Here is a 27,779-nt window from a genome sequence, read left to right on the forward strand (position 1 = left end):
TTAGCGCTAGCCTCCATTTCTCAGCGGCAGACCACGCTAATGGCGGAGGATTGAATCTTATCCCGCAGTGATATCATAATCGGCCCACGAGGACTAGAAAAATGAACGATTTTACATTTACAAGTCGTGCATCTTCATAGGGATCACTTTCAGGAGCCTGTTTCAGATCACGCCGAGAATATAAACCATGTCCGGATGCATCGTCGATAACCGTTCCCTATAGCGCTGGATCATTCTTAATATGCGTCAAAAGACACGGGCTTTCCAAATGGCGCCCGGTTTTAAGGATGAACTTGACTCTTGTATAAAAAATGTAAAAAAACAAAACAAAACAAAAAAAGTCATCTTGCTGACATTACGCCAATCAGAGGTGGCAGCTACAACTTCTCTTCACCCTGATCCCCAGAGGAAAATGGATTAACCATCAATCCTCCGCTCTTCTAAAAGGTGGCAAAAAAAAAACTCCAAGCCCTCAACACAACTGACAGTCGCTAACAGAGGAAGAGGACTATAAACACGACTTCGTGTTGATGGAACTTCTCTCATTTCCACCCCATCAACAACCCCCTTCTCGCCATTTTTGCTTTGAGCAGAAGCTCGACAAAGACACGAGCATCATCCGATACTCTGCGTCGGAAGGATTTCTGGGCATGGTGTCAGGACTGGGCACCTTCACAGCACTTAGATGCTTCTGAGGCGTTAGGAAAAACACCTCTGATCCGGAGAGACGGCTTCGAATTTCACCCCTTTGTGTTTTCAAAGGGCCGAGTTGCCCGCTCCGTTGAGTAAAAGCAGACGACGGGAGGCGAGTTGATAAATCAGCCTTTTCCTCATCGGATACCTGAATAAGTGACGATGAGGACCGCACTCTGGGCCGTGCCTTAACTTGCACCTAGCCGTTAATGTTTCAGCGGTAATTGTTCGCTTGTGATTTGAAAAATTATCCACCTCGGAGCTTTTACACAAGCCCACGGTATGTTTCCACTTGTACATAATGATGTAAAATGAAACAAACAAAAAAAAAAAAATGCCAGAACAGCTCATAATAGAGATGGATGCTTTGACATTTAACTTTATTTATTTATTTATTTATTTTTACAGCTGGCTAGTCATGTCTTTTTGCTTGGTCTTTTCAGTGATCTCTATAAAGACCTAAATGGAAGGACTGATTATATATAAAACGTAACTTTTGTTAAATGACCACATGGTTTCCAGCACGCGCTTTTCCACCACGCTGATTCACGGCAGATGTGTTGATGTGTTAATGTAAAATACTGTGGCTTTAAGCATTTGTTTGGGTGTGTTTGTGTATGTAGCCTTAATGATGAAAGCTGTTATAAACAGCTGCGAACAACAGTTTCACTTTATTTGCATTTAATTACTGAAGTTAAGAACCGAATGAAAGTGAACAGAACTTGTCTAAATTGTATTTATTTAAGACGAAAAAATAAATAAATAAAAAAAAGTTGTTAGGATGCTATGCTTATTAGCATTTTCCCAGCCATTTCCTTCCTCCTGGACTAACAGATAAAACAAACCCAAACCAACTTTAAAAAACACTCACACCAGTCTCTTTGTATCGCAAATTTGGCAGATGACCCCACTTACTGAAACAAAGCCAGATGAGCTGGACTAATCAGATCCTCGTGGACAAACACTCCTTTATCGACCCGATCTATCGTTCCCATGTGTGCGCTTATAACCGCAGGCATTTGATAGCGTTAATCATCGTTTTTTCTCTGAGGAGGCCAACTAAGAGCACAAGCAAAACTTCCTTTTATAACAACTAATAAAAATCCAGTTACAGCAGATAAGAAAATATCTGATGTTTCCATCATAGCAATAGACTCGAGGCATCCAGGGTGTGCGAGCTATTTAAAGAAGCAGAAACCCCTTCAACCACGGTCCTTTCGCTCTTTTAAAAATTCTAATGATGAGACGAAATAGACGCCATTCTTCAAGGCGGATAAGGCGGCTATACCTTTAGGATGTGAGGATACGGTGAGTGAGATAATTACAGATTTAGGAGTGAAACAGTAAACCAATTACAGGGTGGAGAGCGAGGTGCTCCAGCGAGCTACGCAGAAGTGGAATAGCATTACTAGGGAAGCCATTGTATACCGATGGCATCTTTGGGGGTTTTTTTTTTTTAATCTCTCTTGGTGCTGATAAGGCTAAAAGACTGAGGTAAGGGAAGGGAGTGGGGATTTTTTTCCCCCCTAATCTGATCAGAGGCCATTGTTTTCAGAGCTCATTAATCTACAGGAGGTCCACAGGTCTCCTCGCAGTTGACAAGTCAGCTGCTTACCCCCCATCCCCATCATCAAAACCCTGCTAAAGACAAGGGAAGACTTAGAACAACAAGCAGGCGGGACAATAGGAACCAGCAGAGAGGATTCAGCACAAATACATGAGGCTCAGAACCCTGACAGGGAACCTGGTTTAAAGTTTTTAGGCCCAAGACAACAGGAAGTCACTTTCTTCTCACTCATCCGATCTCCAGGGAGAAAAGCAGTCAAGCCTCAACATATGGGACGTGCGTTAAAATAGAGAGAGAAAGAAAAGGGACATCCTGCGAGCGGGGATGTCAAAGGCTGTCGCAAACAATGGTGCCATCACGACAACAACGCTGTAACACCGTGTTAACAGCAGCGTGCTCAATATGGTGCTCTGTACAGAGTCACGACACCTTCACACATATGCGCAAACACACATCTACATTCTGTCTCGCCTATCCAGCTGAAATATCGCCTGCACGCCGACACACAAATCATCATCATCATATGTACACATTCCACAGCTTTCTAATGGTTCCTGTCTGCTTATCACCACATTCAGGATTGAGAGATTTCAGCCAGATAGATAGATATGCGATTCGTTACCTTTAATGACTCGATGACTCCTGATTCAAATCCGGAAGTAGCATTGATTTCGTCTTAGTGCAGCGAACATGTGACTCGGTGACTAATCAAACATTGGGTGTCTGATAACACTGTCCAAATCAATTTATTTCCTGAACATATTCACCCTGTGTTCTAACTAGTACATGTCTGACAATAGAAGAAACTGAATCGTCAGATGAATCTGTAACCATATTTAGTATTAAAATAGTCTAACATTGCCCATGCTGCTCTACGTACAGAATATTTCACTCCAACAAAATTGTGGTTAATCAGATCTATCACAAAAGGATAAGGAAGCTCAACTGGCTGGCCAATCAGGAACGTAGGAACATCCTTGAGAATGGACAGCGATCAATACTCTGGCATCTACTCCGTCTTAAAAGTTCTTAAAGCCCTCGTACACTTAACCGAATCAAGTGTTTTAATGACGTTAGCACGGCTTTAACGTACGAGCGAAAACAGGAAAGGAGAGGAAACAGAGAGGCAGGCTGTTTCCCTCAAAGCCACGAGTGCTGTCAAAACACACCGAGATGGGCCAGATAAAGTAAATTGCATCCTCGGGAAAGACGAAGCCGCATGTCTTCTCTCCCCCCCTCCCTGACAATGAGGTAGAGGTAACTGGACCCAGGTTAGTCCCTCCTCCAGGGCTCTTTGTAAGATTGAGAGTCAATCAGAGGCCGATGACGGACGGCGTCGGGTTAGGTTTAAGGAAGAAAGCCGGAGATGGTGTACAAAGCAAGGGCCGGGAGTCGTGGCACAACCTAAGAGATGGGAATTACCCACGATGTCCAGCTCCGACACGCTCGCCCCCTCTAAACGATCCCTTATTCTTCACCTCCGACCCAAAAAACACAGTGCCTAGAGCTGAAAGACAGAAACATTTTTTATTTTTATTTTTTTAAAAACAGGTGGAAAGAGAGAACATGTCCTGAGGCTAAACTTGAAAATTTTCTGGAGGTGTGTTGTCTTCTTACTAAGGTCATCAGACATATTGTCTCAGTCTGAACTAAAGGGCAAAGACACTTAAGGACAAAGAATACCACAGAACCTAAAGGAGAAGTGGGCCACTCTGTCCCCAGTGTATTTCAGGGAATAAATCGACGGTCCTTATAGTAAACAAAGCACGGAGTAAAAGGACAAAAAACAAAAGTGTCTGAAATCCCACACTGGGACAAGTTCATGAAGACTCAAAACGCTCACCGGTCCACATTTTAGTCGACATGGTCAGGAAATGTTACCCCCAACTGGCTTGTTAAAAATTTTACTTGCATAATTAACACATCAGGACCTGTCATGATGGTTAAAGCAGACATGGTTTCCTGTTGGCATGAGGATACTGAATATTTATTTATTTATTTATTTATTTATTTATTTTTAAAGAAGCTCACGTGAGGCGAAAAGAAAAACAACCCGTGTGATTGCTTAGAAGTGTCTGGTTTCCATCAAGACAGTTTAATGAGATGACCACGCGATATCGGATGGAAAACTATATAAAGAATGCCATTTATTTTTCTAGCTAAACTCTCGTCGTAACTAATGATCAGTTTCACAGTTCCTTAATATGCACTTTAATATGCACCCGTACCGTGTGTGTGTGTGTGGACAGGAAATATACAAACTTTCCATCTGGACTTTCAATTTAATACTGCACGGTTAAGCTGACCATCACGTCTGCCTCGCTAAAAACAAGCACGGTGTGCTCGGAAACACAGAGGTCAATTTATACATCTTTCTCTTTCTCGCACACACACATCTCTGCTTCTCATTAATCCTTCCAGCCCTACGTGTGTCTCCATGTGGCTCTTATTCCTCCGGCGCAAGGAGTGTCCACTCCACAAACGGCTCTTCAGGGCCCTCTTCGCCCTGATCATCTTCCTTTCTCTAACTCCCCCTAGTGACGAGAAAGCACATCATTCGCTCGTGTGATTCTTAGCTAAGCTATAGGAGTGAGAGAAGAAAGGAGGGAGGGGGAGAGAGAGAGAGAGTGACAAAGGGGAGGAGGCAAGAGAAAGTGTGAAGCCCCTCCTCTGGATGACATCAGCACCAGGGCTGAGGCAGAGCTGAAGGCAGATGTAACTTCACACTTATAGTGAGCTCCAGGCAGCTGAGCAGACCTGCTGAATCCTCTCAACCTCTCTCTCTCTCCCTCGCTATTTGCCAAGGAGTGTGTGTGTGTACGCGAGTGTGTGTGTGCGTTCTCGTGTGAATACATGTACGGACACAATAACACACACGCTCAGCTCTCTCTCCTGCGACTTCTGGGCTTATTTTCTTTGGATTTCTAAGACCTTGGATATAATACACTGTGGACTGACTCGGGTTTTTTTCTTTTTTTTTTTTTTTTTTGGGTTGGAGGATATTTCTTTAAAATTTGCATTAATGCTTTGCAGGTAAGTGTTTCTTTATGGGTTCTGATTCTTCTTCCATCTTATTTCTCAATCCCTTTCCATTACGCGAAGATAATAAAATCATGCAGAGAGGTGGGGGGGAGGAGAAGAGAAAAAAAAAACAAAAAACAACAACAACCAAAAAAAATTTCAAAAAAAAAACCACTGAACATCTTGAAACAGGAGGTCGGTCACTCACAATCTTTCTCAAAACTATTCTCTCCAAGCAATCTGGAAAATATCTGGTCACTTGTCCGTGTCCAGTGTCGGTGCATTAATCTGCTCTTCACAATAGACAGAGCAAATGCGCATCTATTCAGATCTATTACACTGGCTGTAGAGAGCAACACGCATTTTGCGCTTGGATCTCCGTCCTAGCCTTTAGGATGCACTAGAAGAGGAGGTTAGGAATAAAGTATGGGAAATGGATAGGCTATGCAGTTTCTCTCTATACACTGCTGTATCTTTTTTTTTTTTCTCCTTCCGTTTATTGTTCCTTAAAATCAAATCATTCAACTTGGATTTCTCACATCATCTCTCCGGGGGGAAAAAAAGAGCATGGTTTCCTTATTATTTAGGGATTATCATTAGTCCGACATGGATAGAAATACCCAGGTTTCGTTTGGGAAAACTCTTCTAAGCGAGTGTGCACCGATGAGACATCGACTGAACGCGTCGCGGAGGAAGACGCGGGGTTTTACGCAGAGTCGGGGATGCGCGCAGCTCCGCGCTCCACAATCTCAAAATCACACACACGCGTCCCGCGTTTTCGCTCCCGTGTGTAAGAGTCGCGTCTCTCATACTGCCTCGACTGGAAAAACAGAGCCAGGTCTCTTGCCAAATAACTATTAACGAGTCCAAGTCGTTATTTAAAGAGAGAGAGAGAACCCGCACGCTGTGGCACCGCCGCTCCGAGCTGCTGCTGGATTTGTGCGGCGCGGCTCGGATCTTGTGCGCATCGTTTTATTACAGGCCCAGAGACTAGAAGTAACACAGAGGGCCATCACAGCCATGACGTGAGTGAGTGAGTGAGCAAGTGACTAAATTATTATTATTATTATTATTTTAAATAATTAAATAAACAAACAAACAAACAAACTCCAACGCTAATTCAAGGTTATAATTGTATATTACAGTTCTACTCAGTGAGCCAGAAATAGCACTGCTCTGATGTGACGTGTGTTATTTGTGGTCCATGGCCTCAGTGGCCTTAGGAGTTCAAGAATGTGTTGTGTCTGTCCTCGGCTTTAAGAGGCCTAACCTGGGATTTCACACAGCTGATGTCAAACCAACAGTCCAGGCTGAAACAGAGGCTTGTCCAACAAGCCAAAGCTCAGCTCAGACCAGACATGAGCAGCTCATACGGTTACTACACGACTCATTCAACCTGATCAGGCTACAAGGCTAGGAAAACACAAACTGCACAACGAGAAGACTCGAAATATCTACAAGGAGGTTTATATAGATTTATATACGCAGCATAAAAGGTTTGAAGAGGGACAACGACAGGCGATAAAAAGCACAGAGACGTGAATAAGTTACTTAACGATAGATAGGCCTATCATTTCTCCAGAATTAATCGTCAACTCACACAAACACCACCAAGCTACAAATCGATCCGTTGTCGCGTTTACTCAAACATCTAAATCACTAAAGGGGGGGGGGGGGGGGACTTTAATGGAACCCAGACCGTGAGTTCACTCCTCTTTTGTTGGAGAATGCACTACATTCACTGAGATTCGACACGAAACGGTCGTGTGTTTGGGGCCTCCTGAGACCGTTTTTGTGTGTCGGACAAAAAGTCGTCGTCGTCCAACAGAATTCAGCACTCGTGTTCGCAGCTGACCTTTGACCCAGCCATGGGTCCTTTTAGAAAATATCCTTTGGAGACAACACTTTATTTACTTCCTTAAATATTTTTGAAGATGCATTAAAAATATATATTATATATATATATATATATATAAAATAATAAAAATAAAAAATCTAATTCTAAGCCATTCATTCAAATGAATGGTCATTGAGATGTAATTTAAAACCGATGGATGGATGGTTAAATGAAATGCATTTTAGCCTTTATGTAGGAAGCAATTTGTTCCCTTCAGAGAGAAAGCATGGACTGTACAGGGTTGTAAATCAACCTAGATTATTTTCTACCTCTGTCCAGAGGCACAAACCCTCTGTACCCTGGCAGGGGGTGCATATGTGGTAATTAAAGGCACCAGCTATAATGTACGTGAGTGTGTGAGCTACGCAGGCCTGATACTGAAGCGCCTACCACCCCCAAGTGGGGAAAAGCAGTGCAGCTGCCACGCCATGCACCGTTTACCCTTTTCAGTCTCTTCAAAAGAAAAGACACCCCCACGCCTACCCCCTGTGTCTCCCAGGCTCCTCAACCCATTTCTGAGCCCCATGCAGCGACCAAACTTTCAAATTCGCTCGGGTCTGATTTGAAATTAGCATTCACACCACACTCGGAACAACCGTACAGCTTTACCACTAGTATTATACATAATATTTAATATGGGAGATCCCACCTTCCCGGTGTGGGACAAGCAAACGAAGGCTGACGTACAAATGAAATGGCACTTGCGTTTCACTGCAAGAGTACACAAATTAGAAACGTCTTAACAGACTACAATAGAAACTTGTTATAGCAACAATATGATGTTTATATTAAACCCTGAAGTTGAGTTTACTGTACTTACAATTTTTTCTGAGGAGAAATCCTATAAACAGTGCATACAAAATAAGTCATGTAATCAGTTTTAATGCAACATTGATTGTGCACACAAACAAACACCGGCCACTTATCATGCCACTTCACACACACAAGCTAAAAATAAATAAATAAATAAAAAAGATCTAGTGCTCGTTAAGGTGCATTTCCTCCCCCAAACCCCCCTCCCCACCTTTAATTTAACATTGCTTGGGTAGTGCACTGGAGCAGAAGCAGGTCTCACTGATCTCGCAGCAAAAGCAGCCTATCAGAATGATAAGGAGAAATGCCAATCACTTAGACCTTCATCTAAAGAGGAGTGTTAGATCACCACATGCTTTGAAGCGAGAGCTAAAAACTTGAAAACTTAACCACAGGAAAAAAAAAAAACTAAAAAAAAAATAAAAAATAATACTGATAACACACGGCCAGAGGAGCTTAGCAAACATCTTTCAGATCAGGTTCCCAAATCCTCGTGCCTGTTTAGCGCAGGACAATGCGGCTCGGAGAAATCCGACGAGCGTAGAGAAGCGAGAGGAAATGCAATCAGCTAAGCAAGCTAAAGCTCAAATGATTAAGCTCACGCCATCAAGTCAATAGGTGTTGCCCATAGGTGTGTGAACCAACAGAACACAGGACGGTGTATTCCCCCTACTTCAGTCTCTCTACAATTTATTTATAATTTTACTCAGTTCTGCTAAAAGTTAAAAATAAATAAACAAACAAATAAATAAATAAAGAGCTCAGTGACACTGTGACTGCAGGGCTTCTGAAATGTTATCCTCATAAACTACCGCAAACAAGAAATAAGGCTCTGTCTGACCCGTACGCCGTTCTGCAGTTCAACTCATTCATAATTCTGGGGAGTAAACAAGTAGAAGCAGGGAATAAAAAAACAAAAACAAACAAAACACACAAAAAAAAAAAAAACATGCATATTTATTTCCTCTTGACTGGATCGGGACATCTCGTACTGGCTCCTTTTTCATTAGTTTCTCAGGATTGCACGAGCAGCACTGCTTGGGTTTCGAGGTTCTGAGAAAAAGAACCGTCACACCCATGCAGGAATCTTAGCTTTGCACGGTCTATTTTAAAATGTAAATAAAATAAATAAATAATGACGTAAGATCACCATCATAATATAAAGTCATATACTACTCTAATCTATAAGACATCAGGTTCGTGGCTGTGATTGGGCATGACAGAAGGACAGGGTGTTATTAGACAGCTCTGCAAATTGAGTTACAAGGCTTTCAATTCTCTAATCTCCTCCATGTCATTGGTTACAGCGGTTAAGAGCCAAATATGCTTGTAGCTTTACTCTTCCATCGTCCTACAGAACAAAAGCTGCAAAGCCAGGAAGGTTTCATGCTGAGGACACGAGCTTTTGTGCTCCGAGATGTAGCGTATCGTTTGGCTTGGCAAGGGAAGAAGCTTATTTTTAGGCCAAGTCATGGAGATGCAGCAGGTATATAAGGGGCATTGGAGGCGACATGGACATGACTCTTGCTTGGATATTCATGAGCACTCAAAAGATGAGCTTTGAATAATCCAAGCAGTCTGAGAGCATTTCGATCTGCTGGTGACTCTCGAAAGGGAGTTCAGCTTTCAGAAAGCGACGTGATATTTAAAAAAAAGGGAGTTTCGGTTAATGAAATAGGTTCAGAAACCAGAGCAGTCATGATACTTCCTGCTCTGAGAACACGGTGAAATACACTTCCTATTTTCTCCACTTTGTCCTCTCATCAACTGTGTCTGTCCTCGTCTCGAATACGTTCGTTTTGTCCACTTTAAAAGACCAAAGTGGACGAAACTGCAAACTACGGCGAACTAGAAGGAGCAGCTCCTTGCAACCGCAGCAGGGCCCCCAAAGCACCGTATCTTTTCTAATGCAAAGACATTCTTTTCTCCTGTCTCCATAGAGAAGACCGAGGGGAGGGGCTGACGGGGTCGCGGGCGGACGGGTCACAGAAAACATTCATGGTGGCACAGGCTGGTGGTTGTGGAAAAAGAATACTTCTTTGGATTTCTTTTTTCTTTTTTAAACAAACACACTCTCATCTCATTTGGGTCCGCCCCCCAAACAATGTGGACAATCAAAGAGAAAAACAGAAACCCAATAACACTTCTTTCAAAGCCTTTCAAACCTGATGAGGATCTCATTGGTCCGGTAAAAACATGGAAAGTTATTAGAACACCAACCGTCAGATGATGTATTGGGAGAAATACCACTCCTTATGGATTTAAAAACACTTGTCTTTCCCTTTCTCTCTGACTTGCAGGATCTTCTCTGAGGTTACTACCAGCATGAACCGCCGCCTGACTGTTTGACGTCGCGCTCCTAAGGAGAGCGAAGCGGTGCAAGATGCTTTCACGGCACAGGAGAGGATGAGCAAACCTCTTCCACCGGAGAGCCACCAGGCTGGATAAGTTCTTCATGCTCCTGCCACGAGAGGAGGAACACGATTTGGGGCTAACTAACCGAGAACAAGAGCCTCCTTGGATTTCAGCCTGCCTTTACCTGCAGGCTAAGTGGGCTCCGGGCTCTTGATGTCATGTCCATTCTGTCGAAGGACATACCGGAACCTTACAAAGGAGTCTCCCAGACTCACAAAAGGGTCTAATTAGGGGTCCAGACCACTGCGCCGTGAAGTAAAAGGATTCTTCACGCACTGGACTCCCTCTATCTTTTTTTTCCCCCCCTTCCCCCTACCCCCACCCATTGCTTCTTTTTTTTTAATTATCTGAATTGCATGCCTGCATTAGTGCACTAGAGGTCTGTCTCGAAGCAGAGGAGTTTTCTTCAGAGGTTTATCCACCACAAAGCCTTTGATGGCATGAACTGTAGACACTGCGGTACAAGGCAGGAGGTCGGCAGTACAAACAAGGATCAGCTGGATCAGGTTATAACCAAAGAAGACTCTTTGGACAGTGCAGAGAAGAAAGGGGGAGCTTAAAGCATCACTGGATTTTTGGGTGAAAGAAGAGGATTAACTGGCTCCTCTAAATCAGGTATGAGCATTACAGCTCAGCTGTGCCATGTTCTACTCGAGTGACCATTCTTGTTTCGAGCAAGACGTGTAGGAAAGGAGATTACGGGAAACAATAATGTCAAAGACAAATAAACAAAATCAACGAAAGAGTAATGCTTGCTCAATTAATACTGCATTAAGTGCACTTGTTTAGGCATATTTGTTTATTTATACGTCCTTTTTTAAAGGTGCACATATATAAGGCGTTAGCCCTTAAACAGGCACAGAGAATTTATTTACATGTTTTACACTGTGTTAAAACCCTATAAAAAAAATATCAGCACTGGTGATCTTACAAACCATACGATTAGCATAAAAAAAATAAAAAAAAATTCACCAGTCACCCTCAATCCATCCTAGTCTTTAGCACAAGAAGTAATTCTGAATGCTTTGACTGGAGTTGTTTTTTTGTTTTTTTGTTTTTAAAATGGGACTCTTTTTACTTGGGATACCGCTCCAAAATTTTTGCGTCTACACTCGTTCCTATATTAGGACTGACCTGACAAATCCTCGAAGAGAAGCGGGTCCTGTCTCAAGTTTTTCGAAAGCTAATAAGCAAGACCCAAGTTCATTCATCCGGCACGGTCTGCTAGTATGAAAGGCAGCTTTGAAATGCACTGGCCTGCTGCAGACATTTTTACAACAGCTAGGACTTCGTCTGCATTACACTCGGTAAAAGATAAAACCAGTGGCACAGGCATTTCATTCAGGAAAAGAAAGCTGGTTGAAAGATCTCTTATCTGGATCCATGTCTGAGTTAGAATAACCTTCCACTTTAATTAGACTTGTTTAGATATTCAGACACAGACTCCATTTTTCCTTCATCTTTTTCCTCCTCGCTCTTTCTGTATACCCAATTTAAGGGGGAAAAAAAGGCTTATTTTCTTGACGGTGTTTTTGTTTTGACTAAATAGTATGTTTTCAGTAGTGGTACATTTGTTTAAAATTCGTTGATTTAATTCCAGAAATGTGCTCAAGGTAGAACGCAAAGCAAACAGCAATTATTTACAGAAGTGTTGGTCATTATTTCAGAATGTCACCTGATTCTTCCCCCCCCCCCCTTTTTCCTTCAGGGAGGACAAACAAACAAACAAACAAACCGAGAACATTAATAATGGCGTGCCAGTACAAGTCCTTCTTCGTCTTCTTCGTCAGAGCTGGGGTTCTCCTGGGTCTGGCCAATCCACTGGTGACCTCAGCCTCCTGTCCATCACAGTGCCGGTGTGATGGGACTTTCATCTATTGCAATGACCGGGAGCTGACTTCTATTCCTACAGGAATCCCACAGGACGCCACCGTCCTCTTCCTACAGAACAACCGAATTAAGAGCGCAGGCATCCCTGCTGATCTGCGGAGACTCAACGACGTGGAGAAGATCTACCTATATTGCAACAACTTGGACGAGTTTCCTACCAACCTTCCCGTGAACGTCAAGGAGCTCCACCTTCAGGAAAACAACATCCGGACTATCACGCATGCCTCGTTGGCACAAATTCCCTTCATTGAGGAATTACACTTGGACGACAATTCCGTGTCCGCCGTCAGTATAGAGGAGGGAGCGTTCCGTGACAGCAACCACCTGAGGTTACTCTTCCTTTCACGCAATCACCTGAGCACTATTCCCTCTGGTCTGCCCATGACCATCGAGGAGCTTCGCTTCGATGACAACCGCATCTCCTCCATTTCTGAGGCATCCCTGCAAGATCTGATCAATCTAAAACGTCTGGTGCTGGATGGCAATCTCTTGAACAACAGGGGTATTGGGGAAATGGCCTTTGTTAATTTGATCAACTTGACCGAGCTTTCACTGGTGCGTAACTCCCTCACATCGCCACCTGCCAACCTGCCGGGCACCAGCCTTGAGAAATTACAGCTGCAGGACAACCACATAGACAGGGTACCAGTAGGTGCCTTTGCTTTCCTACGCCAGCTGTACCGCCTGGATCTGTCTGGCAACAAATTGAGCAGCCTGCCCATGGGGGTCTTTGATGACCTAGATAACCTTACCCATCTGCTGCTGCGCAACAACCCATGGCACTGCAGCTGCAGAATGAAGTGGGTGCGAGACTGGCTGCGCTCATTGCCCTCCAAGGTCAATGTGCGGGGCTTTATGTGCCAAGGTCCTGATAAGGTCAAAGGTATGGCTATTAAGGATCTAGCCACAGAGCTCTTTGGTTGCTCTGAAACGGAGGTCTCTCCGACATACGAGACCAGCACGGTCTCCATCACGCTGCCACCATCTCGACCCCAATGGCCCGTTTACGTGACTAAAAGACCAGTGATTAAGGGGCCAGACTTTGGAAAGAACTATCGCAGTACTACGCCACCAAGTCATAAGATCATCACAATAAGTGTTAAATCCAGCACTCCAGACACGGTGTACATATCCTGGAGGGTATCTCAGCCGATGACTGCCCTGCGACTCAGCTGGTTAAAACTGGGCCACAGCCCTGCGTTCGGATCCATCACCGAGACCATCGTGCAGGGGGATAGGACGGAGTACTTGCTTACATCTCTGGAGCCCGAATCCTCCTATCGGATATGCATGGTTCCTATGGAGACCAGTAATATTTACCTGTCAGATGAGACACCTGTTTGCATAGAGACAGAAACAGGCTCCTTAAAAGCATATAACCCCACTACGACCTTAAACAGGGAGCAGGAGAAGGAGCCTTACAAAAATTCTAGCCTGCCTTTAGCTGCTATTATAGGAGGAGCCGTCGCACTTTCGGCCATCATAATGCTGGCACTAGTGTGCTGGTACATCCACAGGAATAGTTCTTTGTTTTCCAGGAATTGCACATACAACAAAGGGCGCAGGAGGAAGGACGACTACGCGGAGGCTGGCACGAAGAAGGACAACTCCATCTTGGAGATTAGAGAGACTTCCTTTCAAATGATTCCCATCAATCACATGCCAGTGTCCAAGGAAGAGTTTGTGATACACACGATTTTTCCTCCTAATGGCTTAAACCTTTACAAGACTCCACACAGTGAAAACAGTATCAACAACAGAAGCTACAGAGACAGTGGAATACCAGATTCAGACCACTCCCATTCATGATAACGTGTGCAGATTTAAAAAAGACGTTTTATTACGAGCGACTGACGTCAGGACTGCCCGGTCTTTTACAAAACACACTGGATTGAAAAGACTGAGAAAGCAATGTTCTGTACATTTGCCATATAATTTATATTTAAGGACGGTTTATTAAAAGAAACAAGGCTACAAATTGCAGGCCATCGCTGAGTCCTCAGTGTTGTGCTGTCAACAACTGCAATTATATATTTTAGAGGTTTGTAGTAATTTGTACTGTACATCCTTTGCTTAAGGTTTCAGACCAATTAAAAAAAAAAAAAACACACAAAAAAAAAAAGTCTTTGTGCTCGACTGAGATATCAACTGTGAAAGTGGGTTTTCTTTGCCGTGTTAAACAATCAGAGTTTAGAGAACCTCGTAGAAGCACAGGTCATAATTTTCACAATGTCGTTCTCAGAAGAAAAAAGAAATAAATTTAAAAAAGGCAAAAAAATATATATATATAAATAAATAAAAATGGCCGACGGGAATATAGGGCACAGTTGATTAAATGGTTAGAAGAGCTTTTTTTTTTTTTTCCTCCCCGTCTTATCTGTATTGGACAAACATAGACGTGTTGCGGTTTAACAGAACCTCAAAAATATGTTAGGGATCTTAGTTGACATTTCAACAGTGTTGTCAGGCTTTAAAGTCTCTGCTATTTCTGGCATATGGAGATATACTTCTTCCTTTTGTTCCTGAGGGAGGTAGCACAGCACAGAGCCCAGTAACGTGTTGCTCAGCTGGGTACGCTTGTCCAGCACAGGACCAGCAAAGCACAGAAATAATGAGAGGTGGCTACACGGTGACAGTGTTCCTGTCAACAGGGGGAAATCCCTCAATTGTGTACCCGTCGTACTTGTAAATGATGCTCTCTCTAACAGAGGAACACAATCGGGGCGGAGATAAAGATATGATAAACATACATGGATTCTTTTTTTTTCTTCTTCTTTTTTTACTTTGAATACAAGTGTGAACTATTTTTGTTTATAATAATTATTATCATCATCTGTAATTTTTTTTTTCCTCCAATGTTCAAGCCACTTTTATGTTGCGACAACTGAAAGTTAATTGTTCCTTACCAACTGAAGACCAAAGTGCATATATTGCCCTTTGGCCAGTCTTGTATGTGCCTTGATACAATGCTTCTTGTATTTAGCTTTTTAAAAGAATTAAAAAAAAAAAAAAAAAGAAAAAAAAAAATCGGTGAGTTAACTTTTTTTCATACACACTTGAATATGATAAACTATTGGTCATATTGCAAAATAAAAGTGGACAAAATCGACTAGGCGGCCTCCGCTTCTTTTGCACGCATTCACATTGCAGGGGGAGCGTTTGGAGGATATTGTTTGAGTGGCTAATCGTGAAGGAGTTAAATGAGGCACAGTGTGGAGCAAGGTTTCACATGACTGCCAACCACAAGGGGGGATGTGTTTAATAACGATCGAGTATACGGAAAGTGACATGAGCCCTACTGGGGCTGCCTGTCACTACACCAGTCAGGCCATGCACAAAGTGCCATTCACATTTACACACAAGCTCAGCTGTGTGCATATAGCTGAACACACACACACACACACACACACACACACACACACACACAGAGAGAATATTAATTACAGCTCAAATGAGTTGCTTTAGGCAGCAAATTAGTTCCAAACTTTAAGTATGCACCAAGCTTCTACAATCACAGAACTTCAGATAAAATGCCTCATGAGCTTATGCTGTGTTTAATGGTTCAGATGTAGTTCAGCAGGGTCACACACGTGCCGACCGTAAGACATAGTTTTATTACTGCCAGCCAAAAAACAAGCATATTTACTTTATTTTCATGATTTCTGTGGTCTTCATTAGCATTACATCATCACAGAGAGACGAGGACAAATATTAGTCCGTTTTGCAAAATGGCCAACACTCAAAGTACATCATCTAGTCACTTTATCAACCAAAATTAAAACAGGCCTTTATTTATTTATTTAATTTAAACAAAAGCTGGCTTACTATTAATCTTCGATCACAAAATTGTTGCATTTGTCTTTTGTTCCCCCCTCCTTTTCCTAAATTAAGCCCTATTTGTTTGTAGAAGAAACATCCTGGTACTAAAATATACCACCAGAAGTAAAATACCCTAAATAATTTCCAAAGTATCTAATTTTTTTGAAAAAATAAAAAAATAAAAAAATAAAAATGCTGGGGTTCTGGCTAATATAGTTATAAATAACAAAAATAATAATAATTAAAAAAAAACAATTAAATGAACGTGTTAAGTAATGTTGTAGATGATTGATACGAGTATTACAGACATACTGACACTTTTGTACTTGTATCCTGGCTGGGGGAATAAAAAAAAAAAAAAAAAAAAAACCCATCAAAGACAGACATTACTCAGGCTGTTTAGACTGTGGCTTGAAAGTCGCAGACAATAATGCGGATTGTTCAACACTTTGATTTTTTTCAGCTTGTTCTGTGTTGGTGTTATTCTTATAGGCACACTCTTCGAACCGAACAATAGTGTTAAAGCCAAGCTGAATAATGTATTGCATTATTTGATGTCAGAAAAAGTTTACTGGGCATCGTTTCAAGGCATTCGTCGTATAGATGAGATCATGGCAATTTCCTTGTGCCATGTCGCCGCCTCATACCTTCTTTGCTAACACAAAGGCAGATTGTGTGTGTTTGGGTGAGAACGGGATATAGATGGAGTTTTGTGCTTTGTAAAATATTCCCTACTGTCATTAGGAATCGGTTCCTTTAAGAGTCATGAAATGAATGATCTATCATTTAAGTCTAGTAAACAGCCTGTACAATCGGTCTACTACACATATAAAAATGTAACCATGTAAGATATACGTGGTAGTGTGTTGAACTGAGCTCCATTTTAAACCCTGGAACACGACGACGTTACGTGTACTGGGGGGGGGGGGGGGGGGGGGAAGAAATAATGGGTTTTCAACTAATGGCCAAACTTTTTATTGCCATTAATGCACCTCTGCGTCTGTAGGTCCCTGAACACAAGAGCAGCTAAGGCAAGGTGTGTATTCACCCAGCTCACACCTCCGTCAGCTGCAAAAACTTAAGCCTTAGTAATATTTCTTTCCTGGCAGATCTGGCATCTGGACACAAAACTGTAACTACTACAATGGAACGTTCCTCGATTAAAGTGCGAGATGTCACTTCTACCCGAATTACTTGTCCCGATCTCTATTTGCACTACAAGTGAGAATGACATTTCTTCATAACCGAACCTTTCAACTTTAATTGCAGCAATGCAGATACAGACTGCTGCTCGAGGGCATTTTGAGGGGGGTTCACAGATCAAGTATTCCTAAGAGGCATATTCTTATATTTCTTATATTGAATACAAATGCAATTCTTACATATTTACTATCACTTACTGTTACATAATTGCTTTAACTTGAATCCTTTACATGATTTCCCATAATTATTATAGCATTTATTATTATTATTATTATTATTATTATTATTATTATTATTGCTAGTACTTAACGTTTATTACTACTTAGTAGATATACAAGTATTACTACTTAGTCCTTTTTTTTTTTTTTAACTTGCATCCTTACTTTTCTTCCAGATTTATTGTTTAATACATAATGCTTATTTTAACTTGGTTTCCTTAGCTTATTCACATTACTTGTTTATTATTCCCTACTTACTTTTGTTTTACTTGTTTACTCTTACAAATTTTCTGCTCACTACTTATACACTTTTTATTTATGACATTTTTATTTATTTTTTACTTTTAATTATTTATTGATCTTATTTATACACTATTACTTATTTTATTTATTGGTTTACTTAGTAAACTATCTTTCCTCACTTACATGCCTTTATTTACCTTATTTGTTTGTTTAAGTTGGCTTATTTAGGTAAATTACTGACACATATTTACATAGACTTTGTTTTCTACTTGTTTACGTTTACTTGCGCTTTCGTACACTACATTATTTACATGGACACTTTATTTTGTTAGTGAGTACTTTAAGCACTTGATACAAAAAGTAGAAGTACATTTACTTAGGTTTTTTTTTTTTTATTGTCCCTTGCTTACACAGTTATTTGCCATCATTACATATTTGTTTACATTTACTTATGTATTGATGCTTACATACAGTTATTTACTTTATTCATTATTTCATTTATTTGTTTACTTATAAATGCATCAGTCCTTACTTAGACTTTTACTTGCCGTTATTGCTTATTTTTACTCGTTTACGTTAATCACATACACCCATTTACTTACCGGTATTACTCATTTTTATTAATCGTTTGCTTTTACTTAAATTATTGTCAATTATATACTTTCGCTTTGTTTTTATTTATTTTAACTTACTTGGTTACTTTTCCTTACTTGCTCACATTTACTTGCTTTCCGTTACATACTTAATTATGCACGGACTTAATTCACTGAGCCACTCCCCCTTACATATCTTTTGCAAAGCTGTAAAATCTGAACAGAAGGCACCAAGTCTGCACTTTCACTCTGACGCCAGTGCATAAATATAAAGCGAAATGACACCAGTGAATATTAAAATGTGTGGAAATCTGACAGCGATGCTGTAAACATTTTATTGGTAAATAACAGAGCGATGCAGATCAGTAGTATTCCCAGAGGAGGTACTGAGAGTGTCGTGTCACTTCACCAGACACTTCTTCCTCAACATATCTGAGTGGGAGACGTGTTCAACATGATGTTCGACATGAATCATACTGTCTAGCCATTTAAATAAATGCAGTAAAGAAGAAAATCATGTCCCCTGCCTATTCATACGAGACTAGGCTTAATATTAGCATACTGAGACCTCTGCAGAAAAAGTACCACACGTGGCTTCAGCCGGGCCGCACAGGTTAAATACCCTGACAATGCTGTCTAGAAAAGGTGAACTGGTTCATTCAAATGCGCAGTATAACGTCGGTCAATTTCTTCACTGCTCATAATTGACTAAGATTATGTGGACCTCTGCATTTACTGCATGAACTGTTCCCACAATGTGAATGTTGATTGTGTCGATCCTGCATGTGAAAGCTCTGAATTAAAAGAGTCTGGAATAGTCAGTGGTTCTGAGCAGATAATTACAGTAATCACATGATAAAAACTTACACTTTTACTTACTGTTACTACTCATTTTTACTTGTTTACAGCTACTTATTTATTATTCCTTACTATTACTTTTTTTTACTTAGTTATTTTTACTTGTTTACTTGTAAAATACTTATGTATTTTACTTTTAACAGTACTTTTACATATATTATACCTTTTTATACTTGGTTATTTATTTCTAACGGTACTTTTACATATTTATCATTCCTTACTCATACACTGTTGCTTACTGTTATTGATAATTTCTACTTTTAACAGTACTTTCACATGTTTATTTCCCCTTACTTATACATTTTTACTTTGTTATTATTGTGCTAGTACTTATCGATTATTGCTTTTGTTTGTACTTGGTTATTATTGATTTACTTTAGTTTACTTTTACACATTTATTTATGATTCCTTACTTATACATTTTTGTTATTATTTATTTTTACTTGTTTAATTTTACTTACTTATACACCTTTACTTTCTTACTCGTTACAATAGCTACAACTTGCACCCTAAAAATTTTTTGGGGTCATTTAATTGGGTTATTTTCTCAGTCTTGGGTGGGTTTTGTGTGACCCAACCGGTGGGTTAGTGGCTGGGTCATTTTCACCGACAGTTGAACCAGTGCACCCCTCCCCCACCCCGACACATCAGCCCAGCTCCTTGGGTCAAATCAACTCGGCGCAGACTGTTGGAATTCACCTCAGGTGGAGGTAGCGGTTTTCACATGGACAGACCGTTAGATTGATCTGGAGAAACGAGGTTCATATCAATATATTTATCCATAAAACCATTACTGTTCACTAGAAAAAGCAAAAAATATGCGATAACAGTCCAGTTTACATGGCACTAAATGCACCGCTATGTTCGTTAGCTTTGGCGTACTTGTTTGTGTTAAAATGTGTCCTGTCCTATATTTACCTGGCCATTGGGCTAAAAATAACCCAATTTGGGTAGTTTTTAACCCAATTTTTTTTTGTTTTGTTTTTTTAAAAAAAGTGTATGGCTGTGTATATATGGTATAATAAAACCCATGTTTGATGCATTAGATACAGAGTTATTTTATAATATTGTGATAATTATTTATATGTCCAGAAAGGTAACACACCTTCTTATGTTTCCAAAACGATTCATAACAGCAGTAATCCTACAGTACTCATCTTCAAACTCATTTTGGCAAATTATTATATTATTCTTTTAAGCAACTTTCTGTCTCGTAATAAAGCAAAAAAAACAAAACAAAACCTACATCAGTAGAGCTTTAATTCCAGCTTGAAGATTAGCAGCTTACAGTAAAGCAGTTTAATCCAAATTGAATTTAACACGATATTATTCATTTTCCTTCATTTACATATTTGTATCTACTTTGTTTTTTTTGTTATATAAACAAAACGTGCAGACAAAGGAAAACTTTCAGTTTTACCCAACACAATTTTCATATTGTACCTTACATGCATATATAATATATATACACACATCAATATAGTTTGCGATTAAAGACTTCTGTAGTTCAGTTCCTATGTATTTGTAGAAATCATCATCATCATCATCATCATCATAGTAGCCAACTTCAACCTACAACAAAAACTCTCCTTTATGCTTTTTTTAAACTTCTAAATTATATTTGGTAAAGTTCATATTTTACTCATCTTTCTAATCTCTAATTTCATATTTTCAAAACAAATGCAGATCTTACTTTTTATTTGCTTATTTTGACTTACTATTAGAGACATTAATCATGTATATTTCATTTTACTTACTTTAACTACTTTCACATCATTACTTACCGTTACTCACTTGTACTTTACGTATTTATTTATTCCTTATACATTTTTACTTCCCGTTATTACTTCATTTTACATATTTAATCATTGCTCTTTATATGTTCGTATACACACTTACTGTTATTTCTTTTGCACTTGTTTACTTTTAATTGTCCTATACAGTAAGTAAACACTTACTTTGTTATTACCTGTTTTTTTTTCCTCAAATGTATACTTTCACTTATTCTTGTTCCTTACATTTTTACTTGTCACTATTTTTTTTTTTTACTTGTTTACTTTTACATATGGATTTATCGTTCCTTACTTCTACACTTTCGCCATCTGCTAGTATTTATATTTAGGTACTTGTTTACTTTTATTTACTCGATTTTACTTTGTTAATCATATTTACATAATTATTGTTCCTTACTAATACATGTTGCTGTCTGTTAGCATTTCTATGTACATACCTGTTTATTTTTACTTGTTTTACTTTTATTTACATTTAACCGCATGTACTTTTTTTTTTTTGGCATACGTTTAACATTTTGATTTGACCTCTGTGTATTATTTTTCCCCGCTTTACTGATAGTACATTTTTACTGTTATTAATGTGTAAATTCTGTACACATTACAAGCAACTTACCAGAGCAGCTGCTCTTGATCAGGAAGGCGATTAGCTAACGCAGCAGCCTTGAACCTATTATTGAGCTAATTTTGAATAGTGATTTGCCAAAGAGTTGCTTGGAAATATCATTTCCCAAGGGTTAATGATCGACTTATTAGATTTCACCTTACAAGAGGATACGTGTGTGGCATGAGGTTTCCTCGCAGCACTTTGACACGGTTTCATATTTTCCTGAATAAAATAGCAAACTTCCTAATGAGCCATTTGCCTTTCTTTCTCCCTTCGCATCTTCTGTTCTGCCCAAGACATCTTGCACATCAAAGCCAAAGCTCTCTCAATGCACAGTTTTTAGGAGCCAAGCACGAACTGAAGCCAGAAAAAAAAAAAAAAAACCCAAGCCTAGAGACTAATCGCATTCTCTCATGCCAGAAAGTATACGTGTGTGTGTGTGTGTCTGTGCACCAGCAGTATAACTGCATGCATGTTCCCAAGTGATACAAGCAGGATAGAGTGCAGACGCATGTGTGGGGCAAGAGTGAGAGAGTGTGTGCCGAGTGTGTGTTGTGTACGTGTGCGTTTCGGCAGGTTAGAAAGAGTGACATTAAAAAGAAACGCAGATCGCTTGGCTCTCTCACCAGCCTCGTCAGTCCACTCGCACTTTCTCTCTGTAGACAGGAGCAACGCGAACCAAATGCGGGGAGAAAAAGTCCAGAAGCCTTTTTCTGTAATCTTCCACTGCACAGTATGGCAACCGCAACATTACTTGCATACGCCTTGAAGTGACAGCGACGACCCAGATCTTGATCAGCATGAAAAGAGCAGCTTTTTAACAAAATGGAAACAACAAGTTCTGAGACGCACCGCCAAGTCCGACGATCCGATTTAAAAATAAAAACACACAATTATGTAAAATGATTTCTTCTTGTGTAACTTTCAGTCTTTCCTTCCACTGCTTATTTTCTCACTTGATTTCTCCCCCCCCCTCCTCCTCCGTCAGTGCACCACTCCATCTTTCATCTCACCGCCCCCCCCCCCCCTCCAGTTTCTCCTCATCTCTGGTCCCTCACCCCACCACCTTCTATTCCATTTCTTTCTTCTTCGCTCTTCATCAACGTCCCCCCTCACTGTTTTAAACTCGTGCCTGTTCCTCCATCTCTCTCTGTCACACACCATTTCGTTTTCACTTTCACTCCATCCCTCATTCGGGTTCTTCTCTCCCGCAGAACCTGTCTCTGTTCATTTCTTGAAATTCCACTCTCTGCAAAACACCAGGAGTTCTCTGCACGGAGCTAACCCGAGACGCAGAGGCCACGAACGCTGCAATCTCCCGTCATCTTAATGAATCCAATTTTTTGCTTGACGGGCTCCCAGCATGCCCACACATCTATCTCCCCTTAAAATCGTCTGACATTAACGCAAATTAACAGGGGGTGCCTCCATTATGGCGGGCAACCATCACAATGGCGCGCTTGGCCACAGCGGAAACGGATGAATTATTGAATGGAGGAAATAACAACTTTGAGGCTCTGCAAAAAAAAAAAAATAATAAAAAAAAAATTTTTTTTAAATATGCCCTCATTCAAGGTAGCATCTGTTAAAGCAATAACAAGCGACAGCGACTGATGCCCATGAACCAGAATTTGCATCATAATGTGATGGGTTGCATCATACGTTATGAAAATGTCTATTTAATTGACTTCCCAGGTTGAGAGGCATTCATTCGTGTCATACAATAAGTGGTTTAAAAGGAGATCCGTCTCATCCTGCCCTTTAGGCGTCCACCCTGAAGTTCCATCGACCGACAGACGCGTCTGTCCAGGAATTTGGGAATCGTTGGCGCATTTCTTCGGAAAGGTCCCGTGCATTTCAAACATCCATGGAATTGGTATTCCAAGGCGTCGGTGCGCTCAGCTCCCTATCAGATCTATACCTGGTTTCCATTTGGTTAGTATTCCTCTCTGACAGATGATAGAGGTGAAATGTCAGGTTCATTCACATGCAGTTCAGTTACAGGGATACAACCGACATCGATGTGGTCGTAGTTGCAAATTTACACCAATTCGAGTCAGTTAACGCAAATGAAACATTTTATTCCGTTTCATTTTTTTTTTTTAAATTTATTTAAAAATTGTATGCGATCTAATTGGAATGCGATATCTATATATTTATTCATGACTGTTCACTGGTAAAGTTATAATAAGAAACCCAGGGAACCCAGATGAGGACGGGTTCCCTTCCGAGTCTGGTTCCTCTCATGGTTCCTTACTCATATCATCTTAGGGAGTTTTTCCTCACCACCGTGGCCACCGGCTCGCTCAATAGGGAGAAATTCACACAATTAAAATCTGTATCCTGTGTTTTTTTAATATGTTTCTGTAAAGCTGCTTTGAGACAATGTCCATTCTTAAAAGCGCCGTACAAATAAAATTCAATTGAACCGAACTGAATAAAACACGACAGCGGTGTGCTGTTATAGGAAAATAATCCACAACAGGGTGCTGGGATAAGGCCTAATGCCAAGTGGATTGTTTTCCCCGAGAACAGCACGTCCCTCAGAGAGTGTGTTCTTCCTCTCATAACATGGCCATCTGCTAATAATTAGATTTATTTATTTATTTTTACAGTTTAATAAAAAACCAGTCTTGCTTTTTAACCATTTATAGTTTTATACCATTTAATGTTGTGGAACATCTATGAGATAAGCGAGTAAACAGTTGTTCCCTCACCAGCCTCTATTTTTTTTTTTTTGTCTTAAAAAAAAAAAAAAAAAAAAAAAAAAAAAAAGTTAAGTTATCGAAAAACCAGAAAGTGCAAAATCCTCTTTCCCGAAGGCTTTCCAGTGGCAGAAAACTTCCTGACGACAGCACAGGCACTGCAGACTCCTTTCATAAAAGATTCTTTGTCAAATAATAAGACGTTTCCCAAACCCCCCCCAGTTATTAGCCTTAGATTATATCGATTGTCCGCCATACAAGTCCCTGTGAATGGGTCGCTATAGAAACAATAACGCAGTAAAACAGGTACATTAACGTGTACCTATTGTATGAATTATCGATAGTCAGAGCCGACCGATGAGATTCGAGAATCCAACAAAGCTGTGGTATAAAAGCCCTGCCCGAGAAATTTATTCATTTACTTATTTATTTTAAAAATCAGCCAACGTCGATGAAATACATTAGAAAATTTCGTCACAAATATCCATTCAAATGTTGTGCTCAGTATCAGGTAGAGGTTAAGGTTACCCAAACTATTTACATGCAGCTCACTCGCACAGCTGTGGAACATCCACACATACTGAAAATCAGGCATCTTTCTGCACACAGCCTACGAGAACTAGAGCTTGTATAATCATGCGCTTGACACAGATGGTGGCAGAGAGCAGGAGCCTTCATCCCATTTAGTTCCAGCTCCCACAGGGCCAGGTGAGGCCAGCCATAGCGCATCACTCGGCGCCGTGTCACTAATCACACACCGTGACACTCGCATGGGCACCACGCCTGCGTTTAAAGAAGGCCCTATCAAATTCCCTGCCAATAGAGAGCAAAAAGTCACCTTCACATGTTCAGGCTGGAGACCGAGGGCTAAAATTAATTCTTTGCAGAACGCCGAAGTCACACACTGAGGTCAAACGTCTGCAGTATATTTATGTCCTGCGCATACAGCCTTTTCTACCATTTTAAGCTCAGTTTTTATCCAATAAAAGAAATTCGTAGTAGTAGTAGTAATAACAATAACTATTATCTTCATAATCATTGTTTATTAAACCACAGTACGGTCCAATTCTCAAATCTAAAAAGGTGTCGAATAATATTCTACAAACGCAGCCCTGACGGTAGTTCCGGCTGTAATTCAAAATCACAGGTTTACATTAACGCGCTCGTCCGAACAAGTTATCGTTTCTATAGTGACGGCTCGTTCACAGGGACTTGTACGGCAGGTACACCACGTAATCTAAACCTAACGATAAACAGATTGAAGAAATGTGGTGTTATTGAACAAACAAAAAACATAACCACTGATTGATGCTTATTTAACATTTATATAAGGAGTCTCCAGTCTCAGCACTTGGGAAAAGTCTTCAGTTTCCAGTTTCGCAGTAGTAATATTGCAAGTTGTGGGGTTCCCCCCCCACACCCATCTTATTAACTTGGAGAGAGAGAGAAAAAAAAATAGAGGTTGGTGAGGGAATGGTGTTTATAACATAAGCGATAACTTATCTTGTGGATGTTCCACAATATTATATGTAACTATAAACGGTTAAAAATGGCATTTATTAACAAATACAAATTGCAGTATGAGACAAATCAATGTGTGATAAGAAGAATCAGACCAACCTGTCATTAATTATTCCTTACGTAATTCATATTCTTTACAAGTATTTTTATTTACATTTATGCTTATGTAACGTACATTGGGAGTGCTATGAATTTGTCATGGGCTATGTAAGCTACTCTTACCAGCAAGGTAACCCCAATTTTATACATTTACAATGGCATATTACAGCTCAACAAGACTCATACTGGAGCATGTAATAAGTAAGTAAGTAAGTAAATAAATAAATAAATAAATAAAAATACCAAAAACATACAAATCCATCACCAGGCTAAGGATCTAGCCAAGCAAGAATTGGCAAACCTCACGCAAGCTTAGCGGACACGCGGCACCGAGCGAGAGGATCTAATTGCAAACATGATCGGAAAAGTCACGAAACCACTTGGCATAGCAGAAGGTACGCCTTTTTAAGCTAAAAAAGTTCTGCAGCTGCAGCTGGAGCCTTAAGACCAAGCACAAAAGAATGTAGCTTTAGGAGAACGTACATTTGTACTCGCTGCGCTTTTAATTAATTTAAGAAGAACCCAGTAGGCATCCTGCCTTTAAAAATGCAAGATTCGTTTGTTATTTACTGCTTCCACCTCCCCCCGCCCAAATAAAGTAAGCAGATAAATCACAGACACCGTTAAGAAAGCATCAAATCATGTCAGGAAGATGATTATTAACTACTTATACAAGCCTTCAAGACTCACTTCCTCAGTTCTCTATGCATGCTGAGAAGATCTAGTGTCCATTTATAAATAATGAAACAAACATCACCGCCTCAGTGAACTTCTCCACAAGACTCCAGACCATGTGCAACACCTTACACACGTAGCTAATGAGGGAGAGGAAATGATGAGAGGAAAGAAACCGCTCTAACCGAGATCATTTAACCAGGGACGGATTAATTACATTTAATATTCCCTAATGCTATTTTCTTATTCGATTGTATGTTCCGCCGTAATACAGCCAAAAACAGGTCTTGACCTGCTCGGCTAACAGGTTTCCTGGGTTTCGTCATGATCGCACAGATGTTTCTCGAGTGTCTGACCATCGCAAATATTTTCTCATCACGCAACAGGAAAAACTCTCGCTCAGTCAGTCAGTCAGTCATCGGACGCCACGGCCATCCAGGACCGGGAGTCCAAGTGAGCAAAACTGACCATGGAAAAACCGTGATCTCATGGAGGGAGGGAGGGAGGGATGGCATTATGGATGTCACGGCAACACTGTCAGCTCGTGTATGCGGAAGAGGGCAGATAGCGCTTTCTTCCCGTGATGCAGCATTCATGCAATCAACTTGGCAGTCTTCACAAGTCTTTGAGGAGGCACGTATTAATCCTAACCCTCCCCATTTGGTAGCAGTCATGTGAAAGAACAGCTGGTGGGTGGGAACTGACAGGTGACCAAACTAAATGTGGAGGGGAAAAAATTAAATAAATAATGTGTCGCAACAATGGACAAGGTCAAACGTATCTGTAACTGTTATTACCGTGGTAGAAATCACAACAACTCAGCAATCCATGTTTATTTTACAGTTCAACGGGTCCCTGGCTGCAAAATAATTCGACAAACCCAGCACTATTTTAAAATTGCCCCATTCTCTTCTGTTGCAGCAGTGTACTTTTGTTCGTGGTCGCTTAAAGCAGCGGACGTCTTTATTTCACATCCTTTGGGCTTTCCAATACGGATTCCAAGAATCGGTTAGGCAAGAGCTCGGGTTCTTACTAACGTTTCTAGGTGATTAAACTACAAAAGTGTTCCAACTTTATAGTTTTTGGCTCCATTACAGGGACACTTCAAGTTTGCGAGGCAAAGAACGATTGAAGTATAACGGTCTCGCGCGC

At 40.5% G+C, this 27,779-nt stretch overlaps 2 protein-coding genes across 4 annotated transcripts in view; one reads left to right on the top strand and one right to left on the bottom strand.

Moving 5' to 3' along the window:
• macrod2 (mono-ADP ribosylhydrolase 2) overlaps positions 1-27,779 on the bottom strand; it is a 608,780-nt gene that overhangs the window by 494,015 nt on the left and 86,986 nt on the right. The gene's annotated exons all lie outside the window — the stretch shown is intronic.
• flrt3 (fibronectin leucine rich transmembrane 3) lies at positions 10,933-15,687 on the top strand. Its single transcript, XM_053620431.1, has 2 exons — positions 10,933-11,021; positions 12,115-15,687. The coding sequence occupies exon 2, from the start codon at positions 12,156-12,158 to the stop codon at positions 14,103-14,105; it is 1,950 nt and encodes a 649-aa protein (XP_053476406.1). The 5' UTR covers positions 10,933-11,021; positions 12,115-12,155; the 3' UTR covers positions 14,106-15,687.

Source organism: Ictalurus furcatus, chromosome 3 (genome assembly GCF_023375685.1).
Source record: "Ictalurus furcatus strain D&B chromosome 3, Billie_1.0, whole genome shotgun sequence".
NCBI classification, from domain to species: domain Eukaryota; kingdom Metazoa; phylum Chordata; class Actinopteri; order Siluriformes; family Ictaluridae; genus Ictalurus; species Ictalurus furcatus.

What these genes read in the sequence shown, in the direction of transcription:
- flrt3 (XM_053620431.1), top strand. Translation starts at nt 12,156, where the DNA reads ATGGCGTGCCAGTACAAGTCCTTCTTCGTCTTCTTCGTCAGAGCTGGG.